This window comes from Mytilus edulis, chromosome 2 (genome assembly GCF_963676685.1).
Source record: "Mytilus edulis chromosome 2, xbMytEdul2.2, whole genome shotgun sequence".
NCBI lineage: Eukaryota > Metazoa > Mollusca > Bivalvia > Mytilida > Mytilidae > Mytilus > Mytilus edulis.
Window position 1 is genome coordinate 89,890,566 of NC_092345.1, and position 22,296 is coordinate 89,912,861.

The window sequence follows — 22,296 nt, forward strand, 5'->3', positions numbered from 1 at the left end:
TCTAAGCCGACGAGTCTTTGCTCTACTCCTTAGCATGGCGTGTTTAGTGGATAAGCTGCAATTGTCAATCTTAACCGTGGCGTGTTTGATTTGACCTTGCTTCGATTTGATATAAGAACTTCCCATACTCGAGGTGAAGACGCTACCACAACAGCGAGGCGGTGTACACACGTCAATTAGAAGTCAGTTTTTATCTGTTAAATTGAACCCTAGAAAACCGTACTCTGAATCTATTAGTCTATTACTTACACAATTTATACATTCAACACTCTATCATATCATAATTTCATCCACTAATTTAAAATTCAAGCGAACAATCGATCAATCAATTAATCAATCAATCCATTAATCAATCAATCAATCCATTAATCAATCATCCAGTATCTAATGGAACTGATGACGTCATTAATATGACGTCATTTTCAAAGAAACGTCAGCCATGGAGGAAGCGAAGAAAACAAAGAAGCCAAGATTTACAGAAAAAGAAATAGATGCCATTGTGGACAATGTCAAAGAAAATTCTGTCATGTTGTTTAGCAAGTTTTCTGATGTTGTTTCTAATACAAGAAAGAAAGAAGCATGGAAAAAAGTACAAAACGCGGTAAACGCAGTATCCTTCACCAGCAGAACCATAGAGGAAATAAAAAAGAAATGGGATGACATCAAGAGAGGGACCAAAAAGAAGGCTACATCTATTACAAATGAGCGGAAGAAAACAGGAGGCGGAGTTCCTAGTTTTATAGCCTTAAGTAAAATGGAAGAAGACGTTGTAGCAGTTGTTGGGGAAGAAAGAGTATTTGGTATCTCAACTGGTTGCGATACCATGAAGGTATGGTTTTTTTTCAGATTGAACATTTATGTTTTTTTCTATGCTTCCGTTATAATGCAAACCTTTTCAAAATAATGTAAAGTTATGAATTTTATCCATCATAGTATTATTAATTTTTTTTACAGAGAGAGTGAGTCGTTTATCATTCAATGATTCATTAAGTTTTTAATACGGTACAGTCTGGTGTCTCCTCACACCTAAGACTTTTGACTTCACTTCATTCAACTGATAAAACCAATCATTGTATAATATTGTGTGATTACATTCATAACAAACTTTTATTTCACAAAATTATCAGTTTGTAGGGTTTCACTCTCAAGATTTTGTGTAATATGTGTCCAAAATTGGGAAAACCCCTGTTCTGAGAGTTCCTCCGATGTCCGTTGATTTCGCGCATACCTTCCGAAAGTAGCTTATTTTGAAGAGAAGGAAAGATTACCTGCTACGAAAGATAGCTAAATTCAAACCAAGCACGCTGCCAAGGATGAAGAGCAAAAAATATTTCAATCTGATAAAAATTTGACTTGAGTAAAACAAATTTTATCTGATGCTGTATTTTTTTAAATGGACATTCACATTGGCCAAATATTGTAAATCACGGGATTGCAGTTATTTCAATCTGGAACTGTACATCATTATCAAACACTGCATTGAATGAACATTCTATGTTTAAATGAAATAATTTAAAAGCAGTGTTTTGAATATACATATTTGTATCTGAATTTACTGTCTGTCTGCCAGTATAATCCGGTTGCAATATAAAAGTAAATCACAAATCAAAAGTATTATAATTGATATAATATATATATAAAAATAAAGAAATACTTGTATCTCAACTTAATGCAAATAAAGAGTTTATGCGTGTTATTATTTCACAAGACAGTGGATCAATATCATATTTTGCTTTCAGACACCAATGAAAGCGTCATGTGCTGAGACTGCTGCATCTGCCGTTATGCCTCCATTTGGAAATGCTACTGGGAGTATCACACATGTGCTACATGTAGATCATACAAGACAAACTCCTAAAAGGCCAACAGAATCAGAAAACAACCTACCAGTAAAGCAGAAGAAAACGGATAGTGAAAGGTAAATAACACTTGAATTTAACACTATCATGAAACTATCACAAAAAAACTTTTTATGTTTAAGTTTAATGATATCTGAAATAACTATGCCATTTCAAAGAATCCACGGTCAGCGTCTTTGGTGTGATGAAGGCTAAATTAATCTTTTTCCTTTGCAGCAAGGCTACTTTACATCTGAAAAGATACAATAAAAATATAATATGATAACACAGCACTACACATATGTTTATTTTTGATTTAGAAATATTAAATAATTTGACAAAGTTATTACTAATAATATATATAATATATAAAATCGATGTAAAAAGAAGAAGATTTTGTATATAATAAATAATCAGACAGCAATCCTTCAACAATAGAGTAATAAAACATATAGATATCATCGTACGACCTTCACACTTACATGTAATACAAGATTGTTGTATAGACATCGATTGCATTATATGTCTCCGGTGTCAATGAAACACACGACCTTCATTTCTTTTAGAACTTTATTCATTCAAATGAAACTGAACAATAGTGTGGCAAAAAGTATATTCTTTAACCTTATATCAGTTTTTACCTAACCAACTGTTATAATTAAGTCTTTCGATTTTCAGTTTAATCTTGCAAAGAAAACATGTCGAAATAGAGGAACAACGTTTGATTATTGAGAGGGAGCGATTAGCAATTGAAAAAAGACGCCTTTTTATCGAGGAAAAGAGATTCGAATCAGCAAAAAGACAGGAGATAGATAATGACGGATTACAGGAGCCAACGTCGTTTGAGGTTTTTCGTGGAGCGTTTATGTCTCTGGATTCGAATTCACGAAACTAACATTATTTGTGCCTGTGTGTCTGTCTAAAATTCAGAATATTATTTTTTTGTGAAATTAAATATTAGATTTTAGAGTCAATTCATTAAGCGTTACCTTAAAATCTCTCAGCTATTAGCCTGTTTCTTAAATGACGCCCATCAATGTCTTGGATGTCATCGTTTTCGTCTTCATTTTCCTGTTCCTCGGCTTCCAGAAGGTCTACTGGTAATCCCAAATCTTCACATATATTGTGTAGAATGCCAGTTGACACAATGACATCTATTGCAGTTTCAAGTTGAACTGTTAATGGTCCACCTACAGGGAAATCAAAACTATTAATTAAAACAAATGTTTATATTAATTTAATTTAAAAGACAATATGCCAAAGAAATTGAAATGAAATAAATATGAGAAAACAAGTTTTATAAATAAGAGTTGAGAAAATAAAAATAAAAGTAAAGGTGATCGACTTTCTCGCTAGAGTGGGGCGCTCATATTCGCCGTGGACACAATTTCGCCGTTTCATGATTTTGAGGTGTAAAAACTTCAAAGGATGGTTGAAATGGAAGACATAATCCGGTTAATTATATTTTTATAGCAAATATGGTTATTTTTGAAAATGAGACAAAAATTTCGGCACTAACCGCAAAAGACCGAAAAAGGGATAATGATTTTCAGCCAATTTCCTCAATGAAAAATTTTTTCAAAGAAGTATTTCTTATTTATTTTCTTGACTGATTGCCCAAAATTTCAGTTTTTTACACATTTCAAATGTCTGCTATTCATCTATAATGAAATTTTCAGACGATTTTTCTCACAACAAAAACATTTTCTAGCTAGGAATAATTTGCATTTGAAGTTATCTTCATATAAAAATATCAGTATACTCCAAAAACATAAAGACCTGAACATAAACTGAAGAAAACATTGAAAGATATGGCGTAAATGAGCACCCCACTCACACAAGGAAGAAATCAAAAGTTGAAAAATTGAGTAGAAAAAAATCAGAATATTTGTTTTTTGTTACAATAATTTATTTATTTTTAATAGAGAAAGTGCTATATCGTTCTTTGTAAATCGATAAATCGATAAATTATTGGTTAATTTGAACTATGACAAATAATACTTTTTTTTTTTTAATTTTGAACCTACCATACTTATGTATACACATCCATCGGCTCTTCCATCGACCAAATGTGTCTTCAATTCTTTGTCTCGCTCTTTTATGGGCTGTATTGAAAGCTCTCTCGCCTGGTGTAACGGGGTTCCTCAGTGGTGTCAATAGGTATTGGCGAAGAAGATATGCAGAATCTCCAAGAAGATGACCCATGTTTTGATGATTTTCCATATAGTTCATTAGTTCACAATTGTTCCAAATGTACGCATCATGTGTGCATCCGGGCCATTTGACAACAAGATTTGTCAGTCTTTTTTTATTATCACATACACCTTGCACATTTAATGCATGGAACATTTTCCTGCAAACATATGCATCTTCTCTTTCAGAAGGTCTCTTGATGGCTATTAGTGTTCCATCAACACAACCCACTGTATTTGGCATATTAAATTCATTTGAAAAGCCTTGCTTGACAGCAAGCTGTTCCCGTGGAGTTAATGGGAATTTAATAAAATCAGCGACTTTAGCTGCTAATGCTCTTGAAGTTTTTGTTACAATTCGAGATATTGTGGGTTGACTTAAACCAACTAAATCACCTACAACCTGCTGGAATGACCCAGTAGCGTAATATCTTAGTGAAGTCAAAACCTGGAGACTTGCAGGAACACTATGTGAACGCATAGTTTTTGGCTCTAAATCATCTGTTAACATGTCAATTACATTGAGAATAGCTTCTCTTGGCATTCGGTACCTTCTAATTAAATCAAAATCGTCATATACATCTAAAGGATGCGTTCTGTCACGAAATATTCTTTCCCTTCTCATTGCGTTATTATTTTGTTGTTGGAACATCAGTTGGAACGCCATTTTAGATATATGAGGTCACACATATTCAATGACGTCATACCTTTCCTACGTTAGGTGTTCCCGCCACAATGCTGAGGGGAAACATCAGAAATATAGTCGTTCGTTCGTCCGTTTTTTCCAGCGCTCAACTCGTACAATCAGATCTGACAGCTGACTATGCGGTTTGGGCTTTGCTCATTGTGGAAGACCGTACGGTGACCTATAGTTGTTAATTATTGTTAATTATGCCTACTATAGTAGAGGGGTATTATGTTGTCTGGTCCGTGCGTTCTTTCGTTCGTTCGTTAGTTTGTCCCGCTTCAGGTTAAAGTTTTTGGTCAAGGTAATTTTTGTTGAAGTTGAAGTCCAATCAAATTGAAACTTAGTTCACATGTTCCTTATACTATAATCTTTATGATTTTAATGCCAAATTAGATTTTTTACCCCCCGATTTCGCGGTTCACTGAACAAAGAAAATAATAGTGCGAGCGAGACATCCTTTAAACTATTGCCACATTCTTGTTACTGTTTTTATTTTATAAAAACTATAACTTAAATGACCATTATTTAAATTTACATCTATTATTCAAAAGACAATTGTCTCAGACCTTTAATCATAGACTTATAGCTGTAGAAACCATCTTGTTTCCCCTTTATGTTTCGTAATAACTTTGCTGACAATGTTATCTCTTGGTAACAATATGCTTTGACAACCTTCAAATATGCGTAATTTATGTAATAATAAACTACAAGAACAGGAATATCTCCTGACAGAACACCATGGACAGAACGCATAATCTGTAAAATAGAGCTAATTAAGAGCAGCAGGTTAAGCGTTCTGATGGTGTTCCCGAAACTAAAATTCTTTTGAAGAAAACCTTTTTTTTTAGGAGGGAGATGAAAAATATAGTTCCACATTTAATTTGAAAAAATGTTGGTTCCTGTAGGCTCTATATCATAAAAATGAAAAAAAGTGTTTTTTAATGATACAAAACACAGTATTGTTAAGGAACGTAAAAACCCGGTTCAAAATGAATGGCAACAACGGAATGGTGACTATCTATTAAACAATCAGCAAACGTTCTAAAGTATAATTCTTCTATTCAATTTTTTATTGTACAATTTTTATTCGTCATATTCATTTACGGTCTTACTAGAGAATCTCACAAAGTATCCACTTCCATACAAATGATTGCAAAGAAATATACAGGAGTAAAGTAAAACTTGTTTAAAATTGTAATGATTTTTTTAAAGTAAAATTAATATAAAATGATTTAAAATAAACACAAGTGCCCGATTCCGCAACGTTTACGGATAGTCAGGACGTCCCGTAAATATTCTCAGGTATTTCCGGACATATTCCGCAACGTTTACGGATGCGAAATCACCGCAACTTTTGTGAATACGAAAATTCAAATTCCGCAGCCATTCCGCAACGTTTACGGGTGCGGTAGCTTTACGGATGCTTTGTGAATAAGGTCCCTGGTGTAAAGAATATTATTCATAAAAATATAAATAATACCCAAAATATAAGATTTGATGAAATTAAAATCTATTTAAATATTTTTTCCAAGGGTGAATTTGGGAAAATGTAATATATACTCATTGTCAAAAGTGAAGGACAGATTGGAACATACCAGAAATATTGATTTAAAAAAATGTACGCACTTGCCGACGATTCGTTTAAACGACTGGATAGAAAGTAACGGAACTATAGCGCAATTTAAAATATATACATGTATACATTGAACATAAGAAAAAAATATATATTTTGATTAAATAGGGGTAAAAGTGTTGTAAATAGACTAGTCCACGTATGCCAACAGTATGTAATCATCGAATGTCGATAGACTATTGTATACCAGAAGAAGAAGAGAACCAATTTTATTTAAATACAGGTCGATGTATAACTTTTGCTTTGGTTCATTGAAGTTGTGGACATATAGTAAAATCACAGATTTATATTTCAATAAGATTGTTCTCGAACAAAGGAAGAAATTCGTCATCACAATTGTTATATATGCCACTGGACGAACACTAATAATCCCGAAGGGATGTGAATATTTTGCTGGGAAACTTTTGAGTATCAAAGTTTCAAATTAATTTCTGGATTTTTTTTTAATTACTTGTCCGCTAAATAGGGGTATTCTTGTCAGATGAAAGACTTTTAGTTATATTTAAAAAATAGGGAAATATGACATTAAATTGGTTCTGTCTTTTTTTTAAACATCGTTAAAAAGATGTGTGTCTAAGGTGAACGCCACAAGAACCCTGTAATACTAGTACGAGAGTATAGCATGTAAACATTCCTTCTCAATAATATGGTTGTATTGGAAATCTTTTCATACAGATTGACACCTCATTGTCCAATATGCATGTAATATTTGCCACATGACGCCCATAGTTCTTTCTACCATCATCATCTTATTCTTTGATATTGCTGTCAACATCGATGGTTCACACCCAAACAAAATGGGAGTAATGGACCTTCAGAGCTTCTCCGTGTTATACACTTGTGAAATATTTAGACGAAATTTCTGTATTGAAATGAATATACATCTCACAAACAGGATTTTCAAATAACGATTTTGAGTAATCACCTTACAAACCAATATAAACGTATGGCAAGATATAACCATGAAGGAATTTAGTTTTTGTCAGACACACGAACTCATCACTATCATAAACGTATACGTATATATGCATACAATTTCAAATATCAAGAACAAGCGGTCGATGTCGATAGTCCGTTTTCTAACTGTTCGAGTTAGACATGTCACTTGTTCATTCTTGAAAGCCTTCATATTCCCCGTCTAATGATGGGAACTGTTTCTGATTGTGTTGACTATAAATGCTTGTATGGTAATTCTGTCGTTTATCTGTACAAGCGGTTGCATTTCCTCTCCTTTCCCAATAAACAAACGAACGAAACGCTACTAGTCTGCTTTCTCTGGAGCTCATCCTCAATGGCTCTTATACGTCAGGAAACTTACATGTATACTAATAATGATTGTTTCAAGAACAACGATGTATGGACGAACTATTCTAAATTCGTCAATATCAGTTATGCATGACCAAAATATACTTTTATTACAACTACTGTATTACTTATTTGGATTAATGACGGCTATCATGTTCAACATTGCACAAATATTATCATAGAATAAAAAAAAATCCGCAAAAATCCTTAAAAAAAAATAATGCCTTAGCTTAGATAATTGGTATTTTTTCACAAAAAGTTTGTGTAAATGATTGTCAAATGAATACAAGTTAAGAAATTCCGGTAAAGTCAATGATATCAAACAGATGTACAATGGTATATCAAATTGGGTTATATTGCGTTTAGGTTTTATTAAAGATTAAAACTACTATTTTTAACTTCATATTTGAATCTTTACGCCAATTGCCGCTAAGAAAGTAATCAAAAATTGTTTCCTTTTATTTTTATACATTTTCGGATTTACGAATCTGAATTTTATTTTCAATTAATTTACACAATTTAATTATTGAATCTTTATTCTAATGATAAATCGTGTATTAAATTTAGTGTATTAACATCGTGACATCATACTCTTTCTAATCCTTTCTGTTTATCCTTTCCAAATAACAACATTTATACCTGTGTACGCTTGAACTCACACCTGCGGCTAAATAGCTTCAAGGTAAACGAATTGACCTCAAGCCGAGAAATATACAGTGACCTTTACAAAATAATATACACACTCTGCTCACACATTAGTTGCATTGAAATGATTATCAAAACAATAACGGTAAATAGAACTGAAATATTTTCAGTTCAATATCAGTAAAAATGTTCAATAAATATTTTATGAATAAAATCTCAACAATTATTAATTAAATTTATTCAAAACATTTACTAGAGATCATTTTATAGGAGTTTAATTCAATCAATACAAAACGGTATATGCATATTCATTTTCGTTCATTATTATATTGTGGTTAATAACTACGACCATTCGTCAGCTGTGCGCTTTTAATTACGTATATTGTCGATAAGCTATAAGAGTTAAACAGATTTTATTTTTTCCCAGAATTCAATAAATCGGGCTAATACGTCACGACCCACTCGAGAATTCAACCAAAAAAGATACAAATACTTGATTTTCTCCGTTATTAGAAGGAATATAAATTTAAAACTTTGCAAATGTATTTTTTATGTTAAGATGAACATAATTAGATGATAAGTAAAAAATCGCGGAATTTCCCTTTAACTCCAAAATATATAAATGAACTAAAATGAAAAAAAAAATTACAGGACTAACAAAGGGTACAGCTTCCTAAAAAACTTGGGGCAGGCGCAGAAATGCGGCTTGTTTTGTTAGATCTCAACCCTCCCATTATACCTCCAGCCAATGTAGAATTAACAAGCACACAGCAATACGCAGTTAAACTCAGTTTAAAAGAAGTCCAAGTCTGATGTCAGAATAGGTATGAGGAAGCAACTAAGGCAAATGACAATGATACATAAATTAACAAAGGACTACTAGCAGTTACTGACAAGCCAGCTCCAATTCAATTCAATTTAACTGATTGAAATATTATGTCTTCATTATATGAAAATCAAGCACAATCCCTCTATTTAGGGGTTTAGTAACAAACCATCATAAAATATACAAGAAGAACATAACCTGTATCATGCCAACATCTGGTTTTAGAATAGACCAGTTTATTTCATATGCAAATGGTCCGAGACCACAATTGTCGTCCCTTGATTTTCGTTGTTTTCGTTGTTCACGAATATAGTCCCTAGTGTTAACAGTGGGTTACTTGCCAATAATTTTTATACCCCTTCCAAATTTATTTCTCCATGTTTAATGCCTCAAATTGTAAGTAGGGGGGTAAAACTACACTGTAAAAACATTTGGGTCCAGAATTTTACAGGAAAGTAGTGATTTGGTCCAGCTGAAAAAGGTTAAAAATTAGCACTTCGGAAGCTATCAAAAGATTTCAAGACACCCTAAACACAAAATTGTCCATATTTTGAGTTAGAGGCGATGAAGTTTTCTATATTTTTGATATAATTTGTCCCAAAAGTAGTACAACACACTGTAAACATTTCATTGAGAAAGCGCAGGTGGGATTTTTTTAATCTTCATTTATGTTCTAAAAGAAATGCACTACGAATTAATTGTGTTCTCGGACCTAAGAGGTGAAGTCTGTAAATATAGAATCTGTACTTTGGCAACTTCCCTAAATGATTTGGTGGTTTCAATTTGTCAAATAGCATGAAACTAAAGGATTTAAACTTTTATTTTATAGAATTTCTGCAAAAATGACCAATTTTGGCATGTTATGGTCAAAATAGGCATTTTAAGGCTTTTTCAATATTGATGCATACATGGCATCCTGACTTTTTATCTGACAGGTTTTTATGTGTCAATACTTGTGTTTCTATGCCTTTATCTAGTTCCTTCACTTGTTTATGAACTCAGAATCTACAGAAAAGGAGATTATCTCAGACAATATGTACAAAATGTGTTGTATAAATGACCCTTGTCTAACGCCCTGTTTGGATGAAGTCAAAAGTGGGGTTCTTGGTACATAAAATTTGAAGTCCACAATAAAGACCTCACTAAATTTGTATCAAAAGCACTTTGCAATGTCTATTGTACCTGTTCCATCTCACATAATATCTTTCTTTTCTTCTGTAGGATAGCAAGTGGTTTGAATATAGGCCTGTTGAGACTAAAATTGCATCCAAGTTTTTCATTAAAAAGGCAAAAATCTTTATATCAGACCATACTTTCTGTAAGAAAGATTAATTGCAAAAGCCTTTTTGTGCTCAGATTTGTTGTATCATGTCACATGAGTATAGAAATGATAAAAAAGACACAATTTTTTATTTCTTATAGCCTCAATATGCATTTTTTAATGTAAATATGTGGCACGGCCTAAATTGACCCTTATTTTTTTCCAGTCTTACTTGGCTTAATACCCTTTTAAACTAATATGATATGTTATTTGTGACTTTTCTTTCCATTTAAAGTACTTTCAATACATATGTAGGGATTATTTATAACCAAAAAGCTTCACAAATTTAAAATTGCTGGAAAATATTACATCTTCATGTAAAGCCCCCTTTCATTGAAAAACCTCAATTTTTAGGCCCATGCTGATATAAATTTGACTTTTGAATAATTATGCTAAGTCTCATAAATCAAATGAGTACTCTATTGCTTTTAGTACATAATAAATGATATATAAGGGCATTTAAAAAGTATTTTTTTGCCATATTTTAATTTTCAAAGCCCAAAATGTTGATAGTTGAAATTATTCAATTTTAACGTCAAAATTTAACACTCAAAGATGAGTATAGAATTTAACATATTGTCTATAATATATATCCTATTGTTATGAAACTTTGCAAGCAGTGTTATAATTTATTAAGCTTTGGTCATACCAAGTTTTTCTAAGATTTGTCAACTCTTTCTATCCTATTAGGTCCGAGACCACAATTGTCGTCCCTTGATTTTCGTTGTTTTCGTTGTTCACGAATATAGTCCCTAGTGTTAACAGTGGGTTACTTGCCAATAATTTTTATACCCCTTCCAAATTTATTTCTCCATGTTTAATGCCTCAAATTGTAAGTAGGGGGGTAAAACTACACTGTAAAAACATTTGGGTCCAGAATTTTACAGGAAAGTAGTGATTTGGTCCAGCTGAAAAAGGTTAAAAATTAGCACTTCGGAAGCTATCAAAAGATTTCAAGACACCCTAAACACAAAATTGTCCATATTTTGAGTTAGAGGCGATGAAGTTTTCTATATTTTTGATATAATTTGTCCCAAAAGTAGTACAACACACTGTAAACATTTCATTGAGAAAGTGCAGGTGGGATTTTTTTAATCTTCATTTATGTTCTAAAAGAAATGCACTACGAATTAATTGTGTTCTCGGACCAAATACCCTATTTTTGAATCAATATAAATTCCAAAATATGCAATCTTTAATGACCTGACAACAGTATCATAACAGTAGTATATACCAGTAGGTATATCTCTTCTGAATAAGTCTGTTTAGAGGTTTGGTGAGCTTCGAGGTGAATGCTGACATTTTTGTGCTTTGAATAGAATATTACCATAAAAGATTGGATGTGAAATACCAGAACTTATAAGATGTCTACATGCTGATCTAAATTTAGAACATTTTGTTGGACACTTTAATAAATTCTGTCTTAAAATGGACTGAAATTTTGAACATATTGTTCAGAACTTTTGTTAGTTTTTATCACATTTTCTTTTTCAGAACTTCTCCAAACCTTGAATGTCTAAACTTAGGATCATGTAGCAGGATAAATAATTTTGATGAAGTAGCCATTGAACTTAGTAAACATTGCAAGTAAGTCAAGTTATGTTCCAGTACATAAGGTTATACTTATATATGGCAAAAAAAGCAAAATATAGGTAGTACTTCTCTTGAAGCCCTGAATATCTTTCTTTCTAATTTTTGCAGTGAAGCATTTATACAGAAGGTAGTGTGGGAGAAATGTGCATTTATGTCAATATAAATAACATGAAAACAAGTTTCTTACATTATTTTTCCACTTGAGACAGTTAAAATGTAATTTTTAAAGTGTGAGGCATGCACAGTAAGACTTATACATTTGTGTATGTCCAAACACAGGCAAAAATTTTCAGAGACTTACATCCTTATTTTCATAAAAATTAGTGTCATTATAGAATATTTTGTTGAATAATATATTTGTCTATTACACATGTATTAGCATTTCATTCCAATGATAAATGCAAAAGTCTTTATTCTAATGTATTTTGATATATTTTAGGAAGCTGAAATCCTTGGATTTGTGGAGATCTAGAACTATTACAGATGTTGGTCTGAGGGCTCTGGCTTATAATTGTCCAGATTTAGAGGAACTGGATTTAGGATGGTGGTGAGTAAATTAAAAAGACAAAGGGACAAACAAGAAACATCACTACAAACTTGAATAAAACAAAAATGTAATATTAACCAACAAAAGTTCTGAACAACATGCTTGAATGAAAAATAAAATCACAACAAATGAGTAGCCTAAAAATCAACAAAACAGTAAACACCTCTAATGATATGATGCAAACTTGATAAATAAAAAACAAAAAACACCTTCAATGTGAAAAAAAATCCACCCATATACTGATATAGATAGAACTTTACACAGTTGTAGAACACACTGCCTGTGGATGTACATAAAGAAATATAATATTGGTTCTATATCTAAAGAAAGGGAGATAATCCAAATAACTATCATACTTCAGTGTTTGAATATGTGGATATATCTTCTCATATGGTTCATTTGTCAACTTTTCTAACCTTTATCTACAAAATGGTGTTTAACATGGTGCTAATGATTAAATGAAGATTGATGATATACTTACAACATACAACTCCCGTTAGCGCCATGTGTCGCATAGGGCGCAAATGAAAGCCCTCCATCTGAGTCTGTCTGCTGCTGCTTGTTGTGCTTCACCCCATGTTCTCCATCCAAATTCTGTTCTTTCCTTATCTACCATTCGTCTCCATGTTTTCTTTGGTCTTTCTACATTTCTCTTTCCTGGTGGTGTCCACGTCAAGGCTATTCTACAATCATTCCATGGGTCCATCCTCAGGATATGACCTGTCCAACTCCATCTCCTGTTCTTAATGGTGTTGGTTATGCTGCACATGTTGGCTGACTGTAGCAGGTTCCTGGTGGTAAAGGTGTTAAGTCTATCTTCATCTCTCTTGCTTATCTTCCAACATTCTGCCCCATATAGCAACACTGATATTACATTGCTTTTTTTTAATTTTCCTTTTGGTGTTTCTACTGTATTGGTTTGATGTACATATTTTTTTTGGCTTATAGAATGCTGCTCTTGCTTTTTTAATTCTATTTCTAATGTCAGCTGTTGCATTGTCGGTGACCGCTCCAAGGTATGTAAAGCTGTCTACTATCTCTATTTTTTCGATGTCCAATGTAATAGGCTGAATGTTGTTTGCCTTAACACACATTATTTTACTTTTTTTTAGATTGATGATATAACTAGTTTCAATTGGATGAAAACAGCGAAATTGAAATATAATGTAAATTTTGGACAAAGTGTAATTTCTCTTAAATATAAGTTATGTTTCTTGTGTTATTTGAAAGTTTAAAGGTATTTATTTTTCAGAGATAAGTGCTTATGGATAATCAGTAAATTATAAAGCAGGTCAGATGTTTTAGGGTGTGCACTTATTTTTATATTATTTTTATTTTATTTTTCAGTCCAGAACTAAGATCAGGAAGTTGCTGTTACCTGGATCTGGTTGATAGATGTCATAAAATCAAAAAGTTATACTTAACTGCCAACAGGTAAGGATGTCATAATAAGTTATCAGATTAAGATGTATGTCCGTTCGCCTGTCTGTCCTGCTTCAGGTTAAAATTTTGGTTGAGGTAGTTTTTGAAAAAGTTGAAGTCCAATCAACTTGAAACTAAGTACACATGTTACCTATGATAAGATCTTTCTAATTTTAATGCCAAATTAGAGATTTTGCCCCATTTTCACGGTCCACTGAACATAGAAAATGATGGGGCATTTGTGTACTGAGGACACATTCTTGTTTTTCCTGTTTTGAAAAAAACACAAAAGAAAAAACCATATATAGAAATTGAAACTAAAAAGACATATTGGCAAAAAGTCAATTTTGTCACTGGTGTAAGTATAAATTTCTATATTAACCTCTGCATCAAGAATGTACATATGTACATGCATGTCTCTAAAGTGACCTCTTCTCAGCAAAATTAGGTTTTCTACAGTGGTCATGTTGGCGTAGTTATAGAATGTACTGCAAAGTAATACTGTAAGTCAATATGACTGATAAAAATATAGAAATTCTCAGTCAAAGTAGCATAATTTGCATTGATAACATTTGTATTTGTAACAGGACAGTATGTGATGATGATTTGAATGCTATTGCATCCAACTGTCCAGATTTAGAACAATTAGACATACTGGGAACTAGACAAGTCAGTGAGGAATCAGTACTCAGGTAAGTCAAATTATCTATTCATTCTTATCATTCATACTCATTTAATGGTCATTGGAACATGTTCCATTTGGCGTGTATTTGATAATGTTGTTATTAGCCTGTATTAAAAAGTAAATCCCAAGGAAAATTCAAAATAGACATGAAAAGAGGCATGGTATTACCCAATAATTTTCTAAATTTTGTACCTCTTGGATTCTTTCAAAATATATAAATCAATTAAGGCAAAATATGTTAAAGTCTCAATATTTTATTTCAGAAATGACTAATGCTTGTTTGTTTATGACAAAATTTGTTTTTGGTTAAGCGCTTGCCCATATTCAATTATTAATGGAAGTGGCAGTTAACAGCTGATATTTGACTGTACCTTTTTGCAGAAAAACTATATTTTCCTTTTAAATTTAATATTCTTGTGTCAGAACCAACTATTTCCCAAATAGCCAAACAAAAAGTATTCTATTAAACATATATTACAATATAGTGCAAATAAACATACATGTGAACCTCTCGACGGGAGTACAAAACTCCCGTTTTCAGGGGTCCCCTCCCGTCCTCCCGTCGAAGAGAAAAAAATCCCGTGTAGAAAAAATTTCATGAATGAAAATTTTCAGTCGCCATTTTTACTATTTTGTTTACAAAATTTATCATTGAGATCGTAAAAACCCGAGATTTTTTAAGTCGTAAAAACACGAGGTTTATCGAACATATCCGGTGTAACTGACATTACCTGATTACGCAACATGTGGAGATTTTAATTCTTGCTAAAGGCTAATTAACAAGTGATAATAGTTTGATTGAACAATCATAAGGTGTTTGTATATCAATTACTCGATGTGGCTTCTGTTTATGGCACACGCCAAGGATGATTAAAAGCAAATACCGATAAATACCAGCATTGATGGAAAATGGAATGTTGTTGTCCAAAAATTTATCGGAAGTTTTTTGATGCCGAGAAAAACACTTATTGTATATGCAAATCTCGAGATGAAAATACTGGAAAAAGGAATGGTTTCAGCTCAATGTGAGCTGTTTGCTACACAAGCTGACTGAAAAATTATATAAGCAAATTGATTATTTTGTACACCATTATATGTGTTCAAAATGCCAAAACGACAGTTATCTTCAAAGACACCAGTTTCAAAACAACAGAAATATTTGACAAAGTTCAACAATGTTTGTTAATTTATTATTTATTTATTATGTAATAAATGTATAGCATAAATCTCTCTTATATCTCAAGCCAATGCCAATGAAAAACAAATAAAAAAAGATTCTCATCAGCAATCAACAATGTAAAACAAAAGAAAAAAAGATTCTCATGAGCAATCAACAATGTAAAACAAAAGAAAAAAATAATCTCATCAGCAATCAACAATGTAAAATAAAAGAAAAAAAGATTCTCATGAGCAATCAACAATGTAAAACAAAAGAAAAAAATAATCTCATCAGCAATCAACAATGTAAAATAAAAGAAAAAAAGATTCTCATGAGCAATCAACAATGTAAAACAAAAGAAAAAAATAATCTCATCAGCAATCAACAATGTAAAACAAAAGAAAAAAATAATCTCATCAGCAATCAACAATGTAAAATAAAAGAAAAAAAGATTCTTCTCAATTATTCCTTAACATATGCAGACTTTAACTAATGCCATTCACAAGGAAGATTGAAGAAAAAAACACATCATACGGTTAGTTTTACGACGAAAAATATGTCGATAAAAAACCTCCTGATCTGAGGTCCAATCTCCTGACCAAAATTTCCAAATCTCCTGATCTGAATTTTACAGTCCATCACATGTATGAATAAAGCATCAAATTATTGACTTCATCAGTGGATAAAATACATTTGAAACAGTTTTTGGAGTAAAAATTGCATCCAAGACCCTTATGTTGCTGGTTTCCTAGTTATCCATTTTTTAAACTTTATCATTACTTTTGAGATAAACAAAAGTAGTGCGTGCATTGACCACAACATTTATATCCCGTTAATATGTATTTCAAAAAAAAATGACTTAAACATATACTCAGATATTCAATTTACAAAATTATTTGCCCAAGAAAATTGCATAAATGGTGCATGTTGCATGAGATTGAATCTAGTATCTTTTCTACAAATATAAATGATGATGTTAAAAAAGTAATATTTGAAATTGATTTATTTTCCCTCGTACATAGTTGTAGTTGAACCCACATATACTAAAGAAACTACCTCCAATTATATTGCCTTCCAAGGCTTATTACAATACAATATTCAACTTTTCTTTCCCAATGCACAATGTTTGCAATTTTTCCCCAGACAAGCACGATGATTCAAGCTTTGCCTATACAATAAAAGTGTTATTAAATAAATGATTGTGAATATGATCCCTAACAGCATATGTAGTGCATTCACACACTCCTGCAACATAAAATTCTTCCCAGGAGAATGTTCACTAAATAAATTTTTACTTATATTATATATTTTGTTTCAGAGTTCTACAGAATTGTCCTTAGAAAACTATGTTTTTATGTGTTACATGCATGTGCATTTTGTTTCAGAAAGCTAGTCTTACTCTGATATGATAAAGTTTTAATTGATTACAATTAACCTGTGTATTTTCTTTTCAGAATCCTACAGTCCTGCCCCAGGATGATAATGTTTGATGTGTCATTCTGTTTCTCTATAGAGCATGAAGTGGTTAATGAGTGGAGCAGGATCTTTCCAAATTGTAGCATTAAGAAAAGTTTTCAACAATAAAGAAAAGTTTACATCAATAACTATCCAATCTCAGGGTCTAAAACTATTTCAATATAATCTCTATTAAGGGCAATCATTTATTTTCAAGTGGTCATTTTAATAGAAATGCCATCCTTTTCACACCATATTTGTCAAGTTTTATTTTTACTTTAAATATTTAAGAAATCTCTAAATATACTGCCAAACTATACCCAAACAATCATACTTCAGATAAATCAAATGTGAACAGGAATAAATGCTCATACTACATCTTCTTATTTAATACAGTATATCTTATGACAGAAAAAATACATCAAACAAAACTATGCTAAGCAATGATTTAAAAAAATTAAAAAATAACAACTAATTTCCATTTAAAATTGCAAAATTAATATAGCAGATTCATAGAACAGTTAGTTAAAAACAGATATAATTCAATAGTAATAAACCATATTATAGTTGTTAGAAAGCTTTGTAGAAATTTCATCAAATGAAATATTTTGCAAAAATACAAATTTATGATTTGTCTTTGGATAAATCTGTCAGAATTGACCAGAGGAAAATTTTTTTAGTATTTCTTTTTTGTTTTTTGTTTATCAAGTTATCTCTAAAACTGCAAGTATTGCTACATATTTTTGTTGCATTCACTGTTGATAAATTAAGAAATTACTAAGAAACTTAAAAGTTCTATCTCCTTCAGGCAAATTTACCGTGGAGAATTTGGCTTTTTTTAAGGTCCTCATATGTCTATCAAAGTTTCTACATAATTATGCATCCATGGCTTTCAATTGTTTATGTTTCACGTTTTCTTGATGGAGGTTTATTGAGAAAAGTGCTTTATACACACTTGATTTATACATAACAATATTTTCATATACATCTACAATTTTGCTGATGTGCAACAAACTTAGTAGGCAATTTGATGACATATGGAGTGTACACTGAAATAGTGCAATGACTAAATTATGTTTAATTTGCTGTTGTTGATTGTTATCTATGATTTTTGTAAATGTTATCCTTGTTTGTATAAATATAGTTGTTTTTATTGGAAGTTTAAAACCACTTGCATCAAGAAACCTAATATCAAGTTCAATTTATGATGATCTATTTTCCTTATAACAGAAACGAAATTCAGTTTCAGAATATCATGCCTTGAAGATTATTTTTTTAAAAGAGCACATTTAAACAGTGATTGGTTAACAGTGTGTCCTGAATGGATATCCAACAAACGACTATGTGATGTTTTTTTTTTTTTTTATTACAACTAATGAACATATCCTCAGCATTTAGATTCTGATAAATGAAAAAGATCTGACAACTAGGGCAGTATTGCTGATTTATATAGATTGACCTGTTTTTAATTAAGTCGGCTTTGCATATTTTCTAATGTCAGTTAAGATACCAATCGGATTTTAAAATAATTAAGTGATTTAAGAAGTCTAGTCATTTATTAGAATAATTTGAAGATTTATTTTATTGAACTGTATATTGTACATTATGTGTTGATATCATCAATTCAACTTAATTTCTTAATAAGATTAGGTTGACATTGATCTAATTTGTTGATTTATGAAAAATGATATCAATATAGCAACATTTGTAATGGTAAATAAAAATTACTTTAATTTTGTTCCTTGATGACGTAAGAAATATTTATCAGTGTGTACCTCATAAATTGCTGTAAAGCTGAATGCTAACATTAGGTTTCATTTATAAACTACATGGGATGTTTATGAATTGGGATAATTTGTATGCCCCATTTATGGGAATTATGTTTTCTGGTCTGTGCTTGTGTCCGTCTGTTCGCCCGTCTGTCTGTCCCACTTCAGGTTAAACTTTTTGATGAAGTTAAATTCCAATCAACTTGAAATTTAGTAAATATGTTCCCTATGATATGATCTTTCTAATTTTAATGCCAAATTAGAGATTTTACCCCATTTTCACGGTCCATTGAACATAGAAAATGATAGTGCGGATTGGACATCTGTGTACTTGGGACACATTCTTGTTGTTTTGAGGTTTTAATCTAACACAAAAGTAAACCCATCTGAATAGGAGCATTAAATACTGGGTAACCATTGACTTATATTTTACCCAAAAGTGACCTCCAGTTAATATTCATTTGGTTTCATTACATAAAAAAATATGTAACAAAATGGGACATGGTTTTATTACAGGTAACAGCAGTTTACCTAGGTTCAAATTTCATAAATCTTTATGGTGCTAAAATTCAAGGTAAAAACAAAACTTAGGGAAACACATGAACTCAAAAAGGAATGAAACTAGGTGCTGAACAATCATGACTTTATGATTGCCTGTACAATACCTCAAATTATAGTTTGAAATCAAGCTTTCATGACATTTTATTTAATAGTTAACTACATTATAATTGCCAATGATATACATTTATTGAATGTGTTCACCTTTCCCAGAAACCATTGCCAACTGGATTTATTATCTACCTATTTTATGTACATTTTTGTACTAGTAAATGAAAACTGCCATTTAATGTTATATTTATGGATTTTATTGTTAGTTTTATCAATGAATATTTACATTGTCATGTAACATGTTTGTATTACACATTGTAATTTAACAGTTACAACACCTCCTGTTGCCTGACTCTCTCATTTGAATTACAAAGTAATATTTTGTACATGTCAATTTCATGTCACATCACTTTTTGTCACAATCAGGAGTTCATTAAGAAATTTACAAAAAGTTTTATTTTTCTGTTTACATTTTAGCTGCACATGTAGGAAATTCATGTTTTTAGATACCATTTCAAAAATATAAAACAGCATCACACTATATTGTACAAAAAAAGTTGTTGATTATAAACTGTTGTAATTTTGTTGATATTTATTATATATTTGTTTGCTTATGTATTTTTCTAAACTTGATTGCACCCACCAAATAAACTTAAAGGTCAAAGGCCTTTTCTATCAGGAAAAGAAATTGAATTATATTTAATGTCCAAAAAATAATGACAGAAATGCCACATTACCCAAACTAATATTTTTATAATCAATTTGTATTAACATATGTTTAGCTCTTTCTAGTAAATTCATGGCAGTTTATATTATTATAACTTTGTCTTTTCATATTTTCTTGGTGCATATTCAAAGTTGACCTATCCACGATAATTAATATGTTTTTATTTTTGTATTTGAGAAGTCAAGAAAATAAATCACTCATTTCATATGATCTCTTTAGTACAATTGATATATTTTATTTACTGAACTTATGTGTGAATAGTGACAAACTCAACAGCCCCTCTTTTTGTAGATGGGTATATGTTGTCAATACATAAAATTCATTTCTTAATTTATGATTTTTAGTTATGTAGCAAAACTGTGATATTTAAATGGATTTTAAAATTTATCTCTGTTGGTCTTTTTTTTCAAATATTTTTTCCATTTAACAATTTCTAAGCTATTTTATTTCATATTATATTACATTTGATAATGTATATCCAAGCTTTCATTTTATTTGTTATGTTGTATGGTATATGTATATTTGTAGTTGCAACTGTTATGAAATGATATTAATTTTAAATAATGTCGAATCAAACAAATCATTGAAGTATTGATAAATCTTCTGTTATTATTTGTTGAAATGAGACTGTTACACAAAGATGTTATCATTGAAAAAGGTTTTCTCAGGTGTTTATAAACTCATCATATACCAGGATAAAAATTTTGTATGTCAGATGGGCATTTCATCTACAAACCACTTATCAGTGAGCCAGTGACGCTTGAACACAAAAAGAAAAAAAGGCCAATTGAGGTTGAGGAAAATTGAAGACCCAAAATTTGAAAGTTTTGCCAAATACTGCATGTAGTGGTTTGAAATGTAATTTCATCAATTCTTCCTTTGAAGTGTACTGCTCTTTCTATGGTTTATAAGTATGAACATGATTTTCAAAAACCTCAGATATTAAAAGACCAATGTCCTGTAATTGAAATATTTCATACATGCTTACTACATTGATCATTAGTGAACATTTCTTCATGTTTAAGGGTATGTATTTATGTTGAGGGGGTTTCTGTTGGATGTGTGTCTTGTTTGATTAGAGATGCATTACTTCATTATATGTGTGGGATATGCGGGGACTCATATAACACATAAAATAATTATATGATTATTTCTGTAAACATTATTTGTTCAGTAGGGTTTTATGCAATGCATATGTGCTGGGACTATAATAGTCCCAGATATGTGCAAGTAGATGTCAACCCATTAAAGAATCATACAAATAAATCATCTAGCAATTGATGAACACCAGTCCCTCGGAATGAAGGAATTCAGGAAGTAAGTTATCTTTGGTGATCATTTATGACACTTGTAAGACTGCTGCACAATGTATAGTCAGGAAGTAAGCTATCTTTGGTGATCATTTATGACACTTGTAAGACTGCTGCACAACGTATAGTATTTGTGCTTTGGACTCATGTGCTCTATTTTGTAATAGTTTGTTTGCATTTATGTTTTTCCAAGGTCATGAAAGGCTTTATGTTAATGTTCGTTTTGACGGAGACAGATAAACGAGTTGGAACTTGTACAATGGCCCATGCAAATTACTTCTTCAATTCTTCAAAATTTTAAACATGATTAAGGGTATGGGTTTTGCTCATCAATGAAAGGCTACATTGACCCAAGTTACTCACATTTTATTTATATGCTAAAGGTTTTACTCATCCCTAACACTCGATTGATGCATTAAAGTTGCTTATATGTACGTTATTCTGTTTCCTCCATTGCCTTATTGTCGAGGCTTATTGTCAGACATTCTGCTTGCGTGGTCAACATTCAGTATGGTTAAAAACTGCTTCAGCCATCCATTGCATTGTCAATATATCATGGAATTTTATTTAAA

At 31.3% G+C, this 22,296-nt stretch overlaps 3 protein-coding genes across 3 annotated transcripts in view; 2 read left to right on the forward strand and 1 right to left on the reverse strand.

Annotated features, from left to right (window-relative positions):
- The window catches only part of LOC139513359 (F-box/LRR-repeat protein 4-like), a 42,304-nt gene extending 21,394 nt beyond the window's left edge, over nt 1–20,910 (forward strand). Inside the window, exons 11-15 of the mRNA XM_071301766.1 lie at nt 11,943–12,035; nt 12,481–12,588; nt 13,936–14,022; nt 14,598–14,702; nt 17,309–20,910. Of these exons, the coding sequence (XP_071157867.1) occupies nt 11,943–12,035; nt 12,481–12,588; nt 13,936–14,022; nt 14,598–14,702; nt 17,309–17,438 (523 nt within the window). The 3' untranslated portion in view covers nt 17,439–20,910. The remainder of the gene's footprint in view (nt 1–11,942; nt 12,036–12,480; nt 12,589–13,935; nt 14,023–14,597; nt 14,703–17,308) is intronic.
- LOC139513361 (myb/SANT-like DNA-binding domain-containing protein 4) lies at nt 402–2,816 on the forward strand. The gene is made up of 3 exons (XM_071301769.1): nt 402–829; nt 1,740–1,918; nt 2,517–2,816. The coding sequence occupies exons 1-3, from the start codon at nt 440–442 to the stop codon at nt 2,731–2,733; spliced, it is 786 nt and encodes a 261-aa protein (XP_071157870.1). The 5' UTR covers nt 402–439; the 3' UTR covers nt 2,734–2,816.
- LOC139513360 (putative nuclease HARBI1) lies at nt 1,970–5,737 on the reverse strand. Its single transcript, XM_071301768.1, has 3 exons — nt 3,866–5,737; nt 2,828–3,028; nt 1,970–2,091 (listed from the first exon to the last, which is right to left on the reverse strand). Exons 1-2 carry the CDS (start codon nt 4,695–4,697, stop codon nt 2,829–2,831), a joined length of 1,032 nt encoding a protein of 343 aa, XP_071157869.1. The 5' UTR covers nt 4,698–5,737; the 3' UTR covers nt 1,970–2,091; nt 2,828.
- Nucleotides 20,911–22,296: the final 1,386 nt, after the last annotated feature.

What these genes read in the sequence shown, in the direction of transcription:
- LOC139513360 (XM_071301768.1), bottom strand. Translation starts at nt 4,697, where the DNA reads ATGGCGTTCCAACTGATGTTCCAACAACAAAATAATAACGCAATGAGA. An exon ending in GATGTGTATACATAAGTATG is followed by an intron (nt 3,029 to 3,865) that starts GTAGGTTCAAAA and finishes ATTTCCCTGTAG; the next exon opens with GTGGACCATTAACAGTTCAA.
- LOC139513361 (XM_071301769.1), top strand. Translation starts at nt 440, where the DNA reads ATGGAGGAAGCGAAGAAAACAAAGAAGCCAAGATTTACAGAAAAAGAA. An exon ending in CTGGTTGCGATACCATGAAG is followed by an intron (nt 830 to 1,739) that starts GTATGGTTTTTT and finishes TTTTGCTTTCAG; the next exon opens with ACACCAATGAAAGCGTCATG. An exon ending in AAGAAAACGGATAGTGAAAG is followed by an intron (nt 1,919 to 2,516) that starts GTAAATAACACT and finishes TTCGATTTTCAG; the next exon opens with TTTAATCTTGCAAAGAAAAC.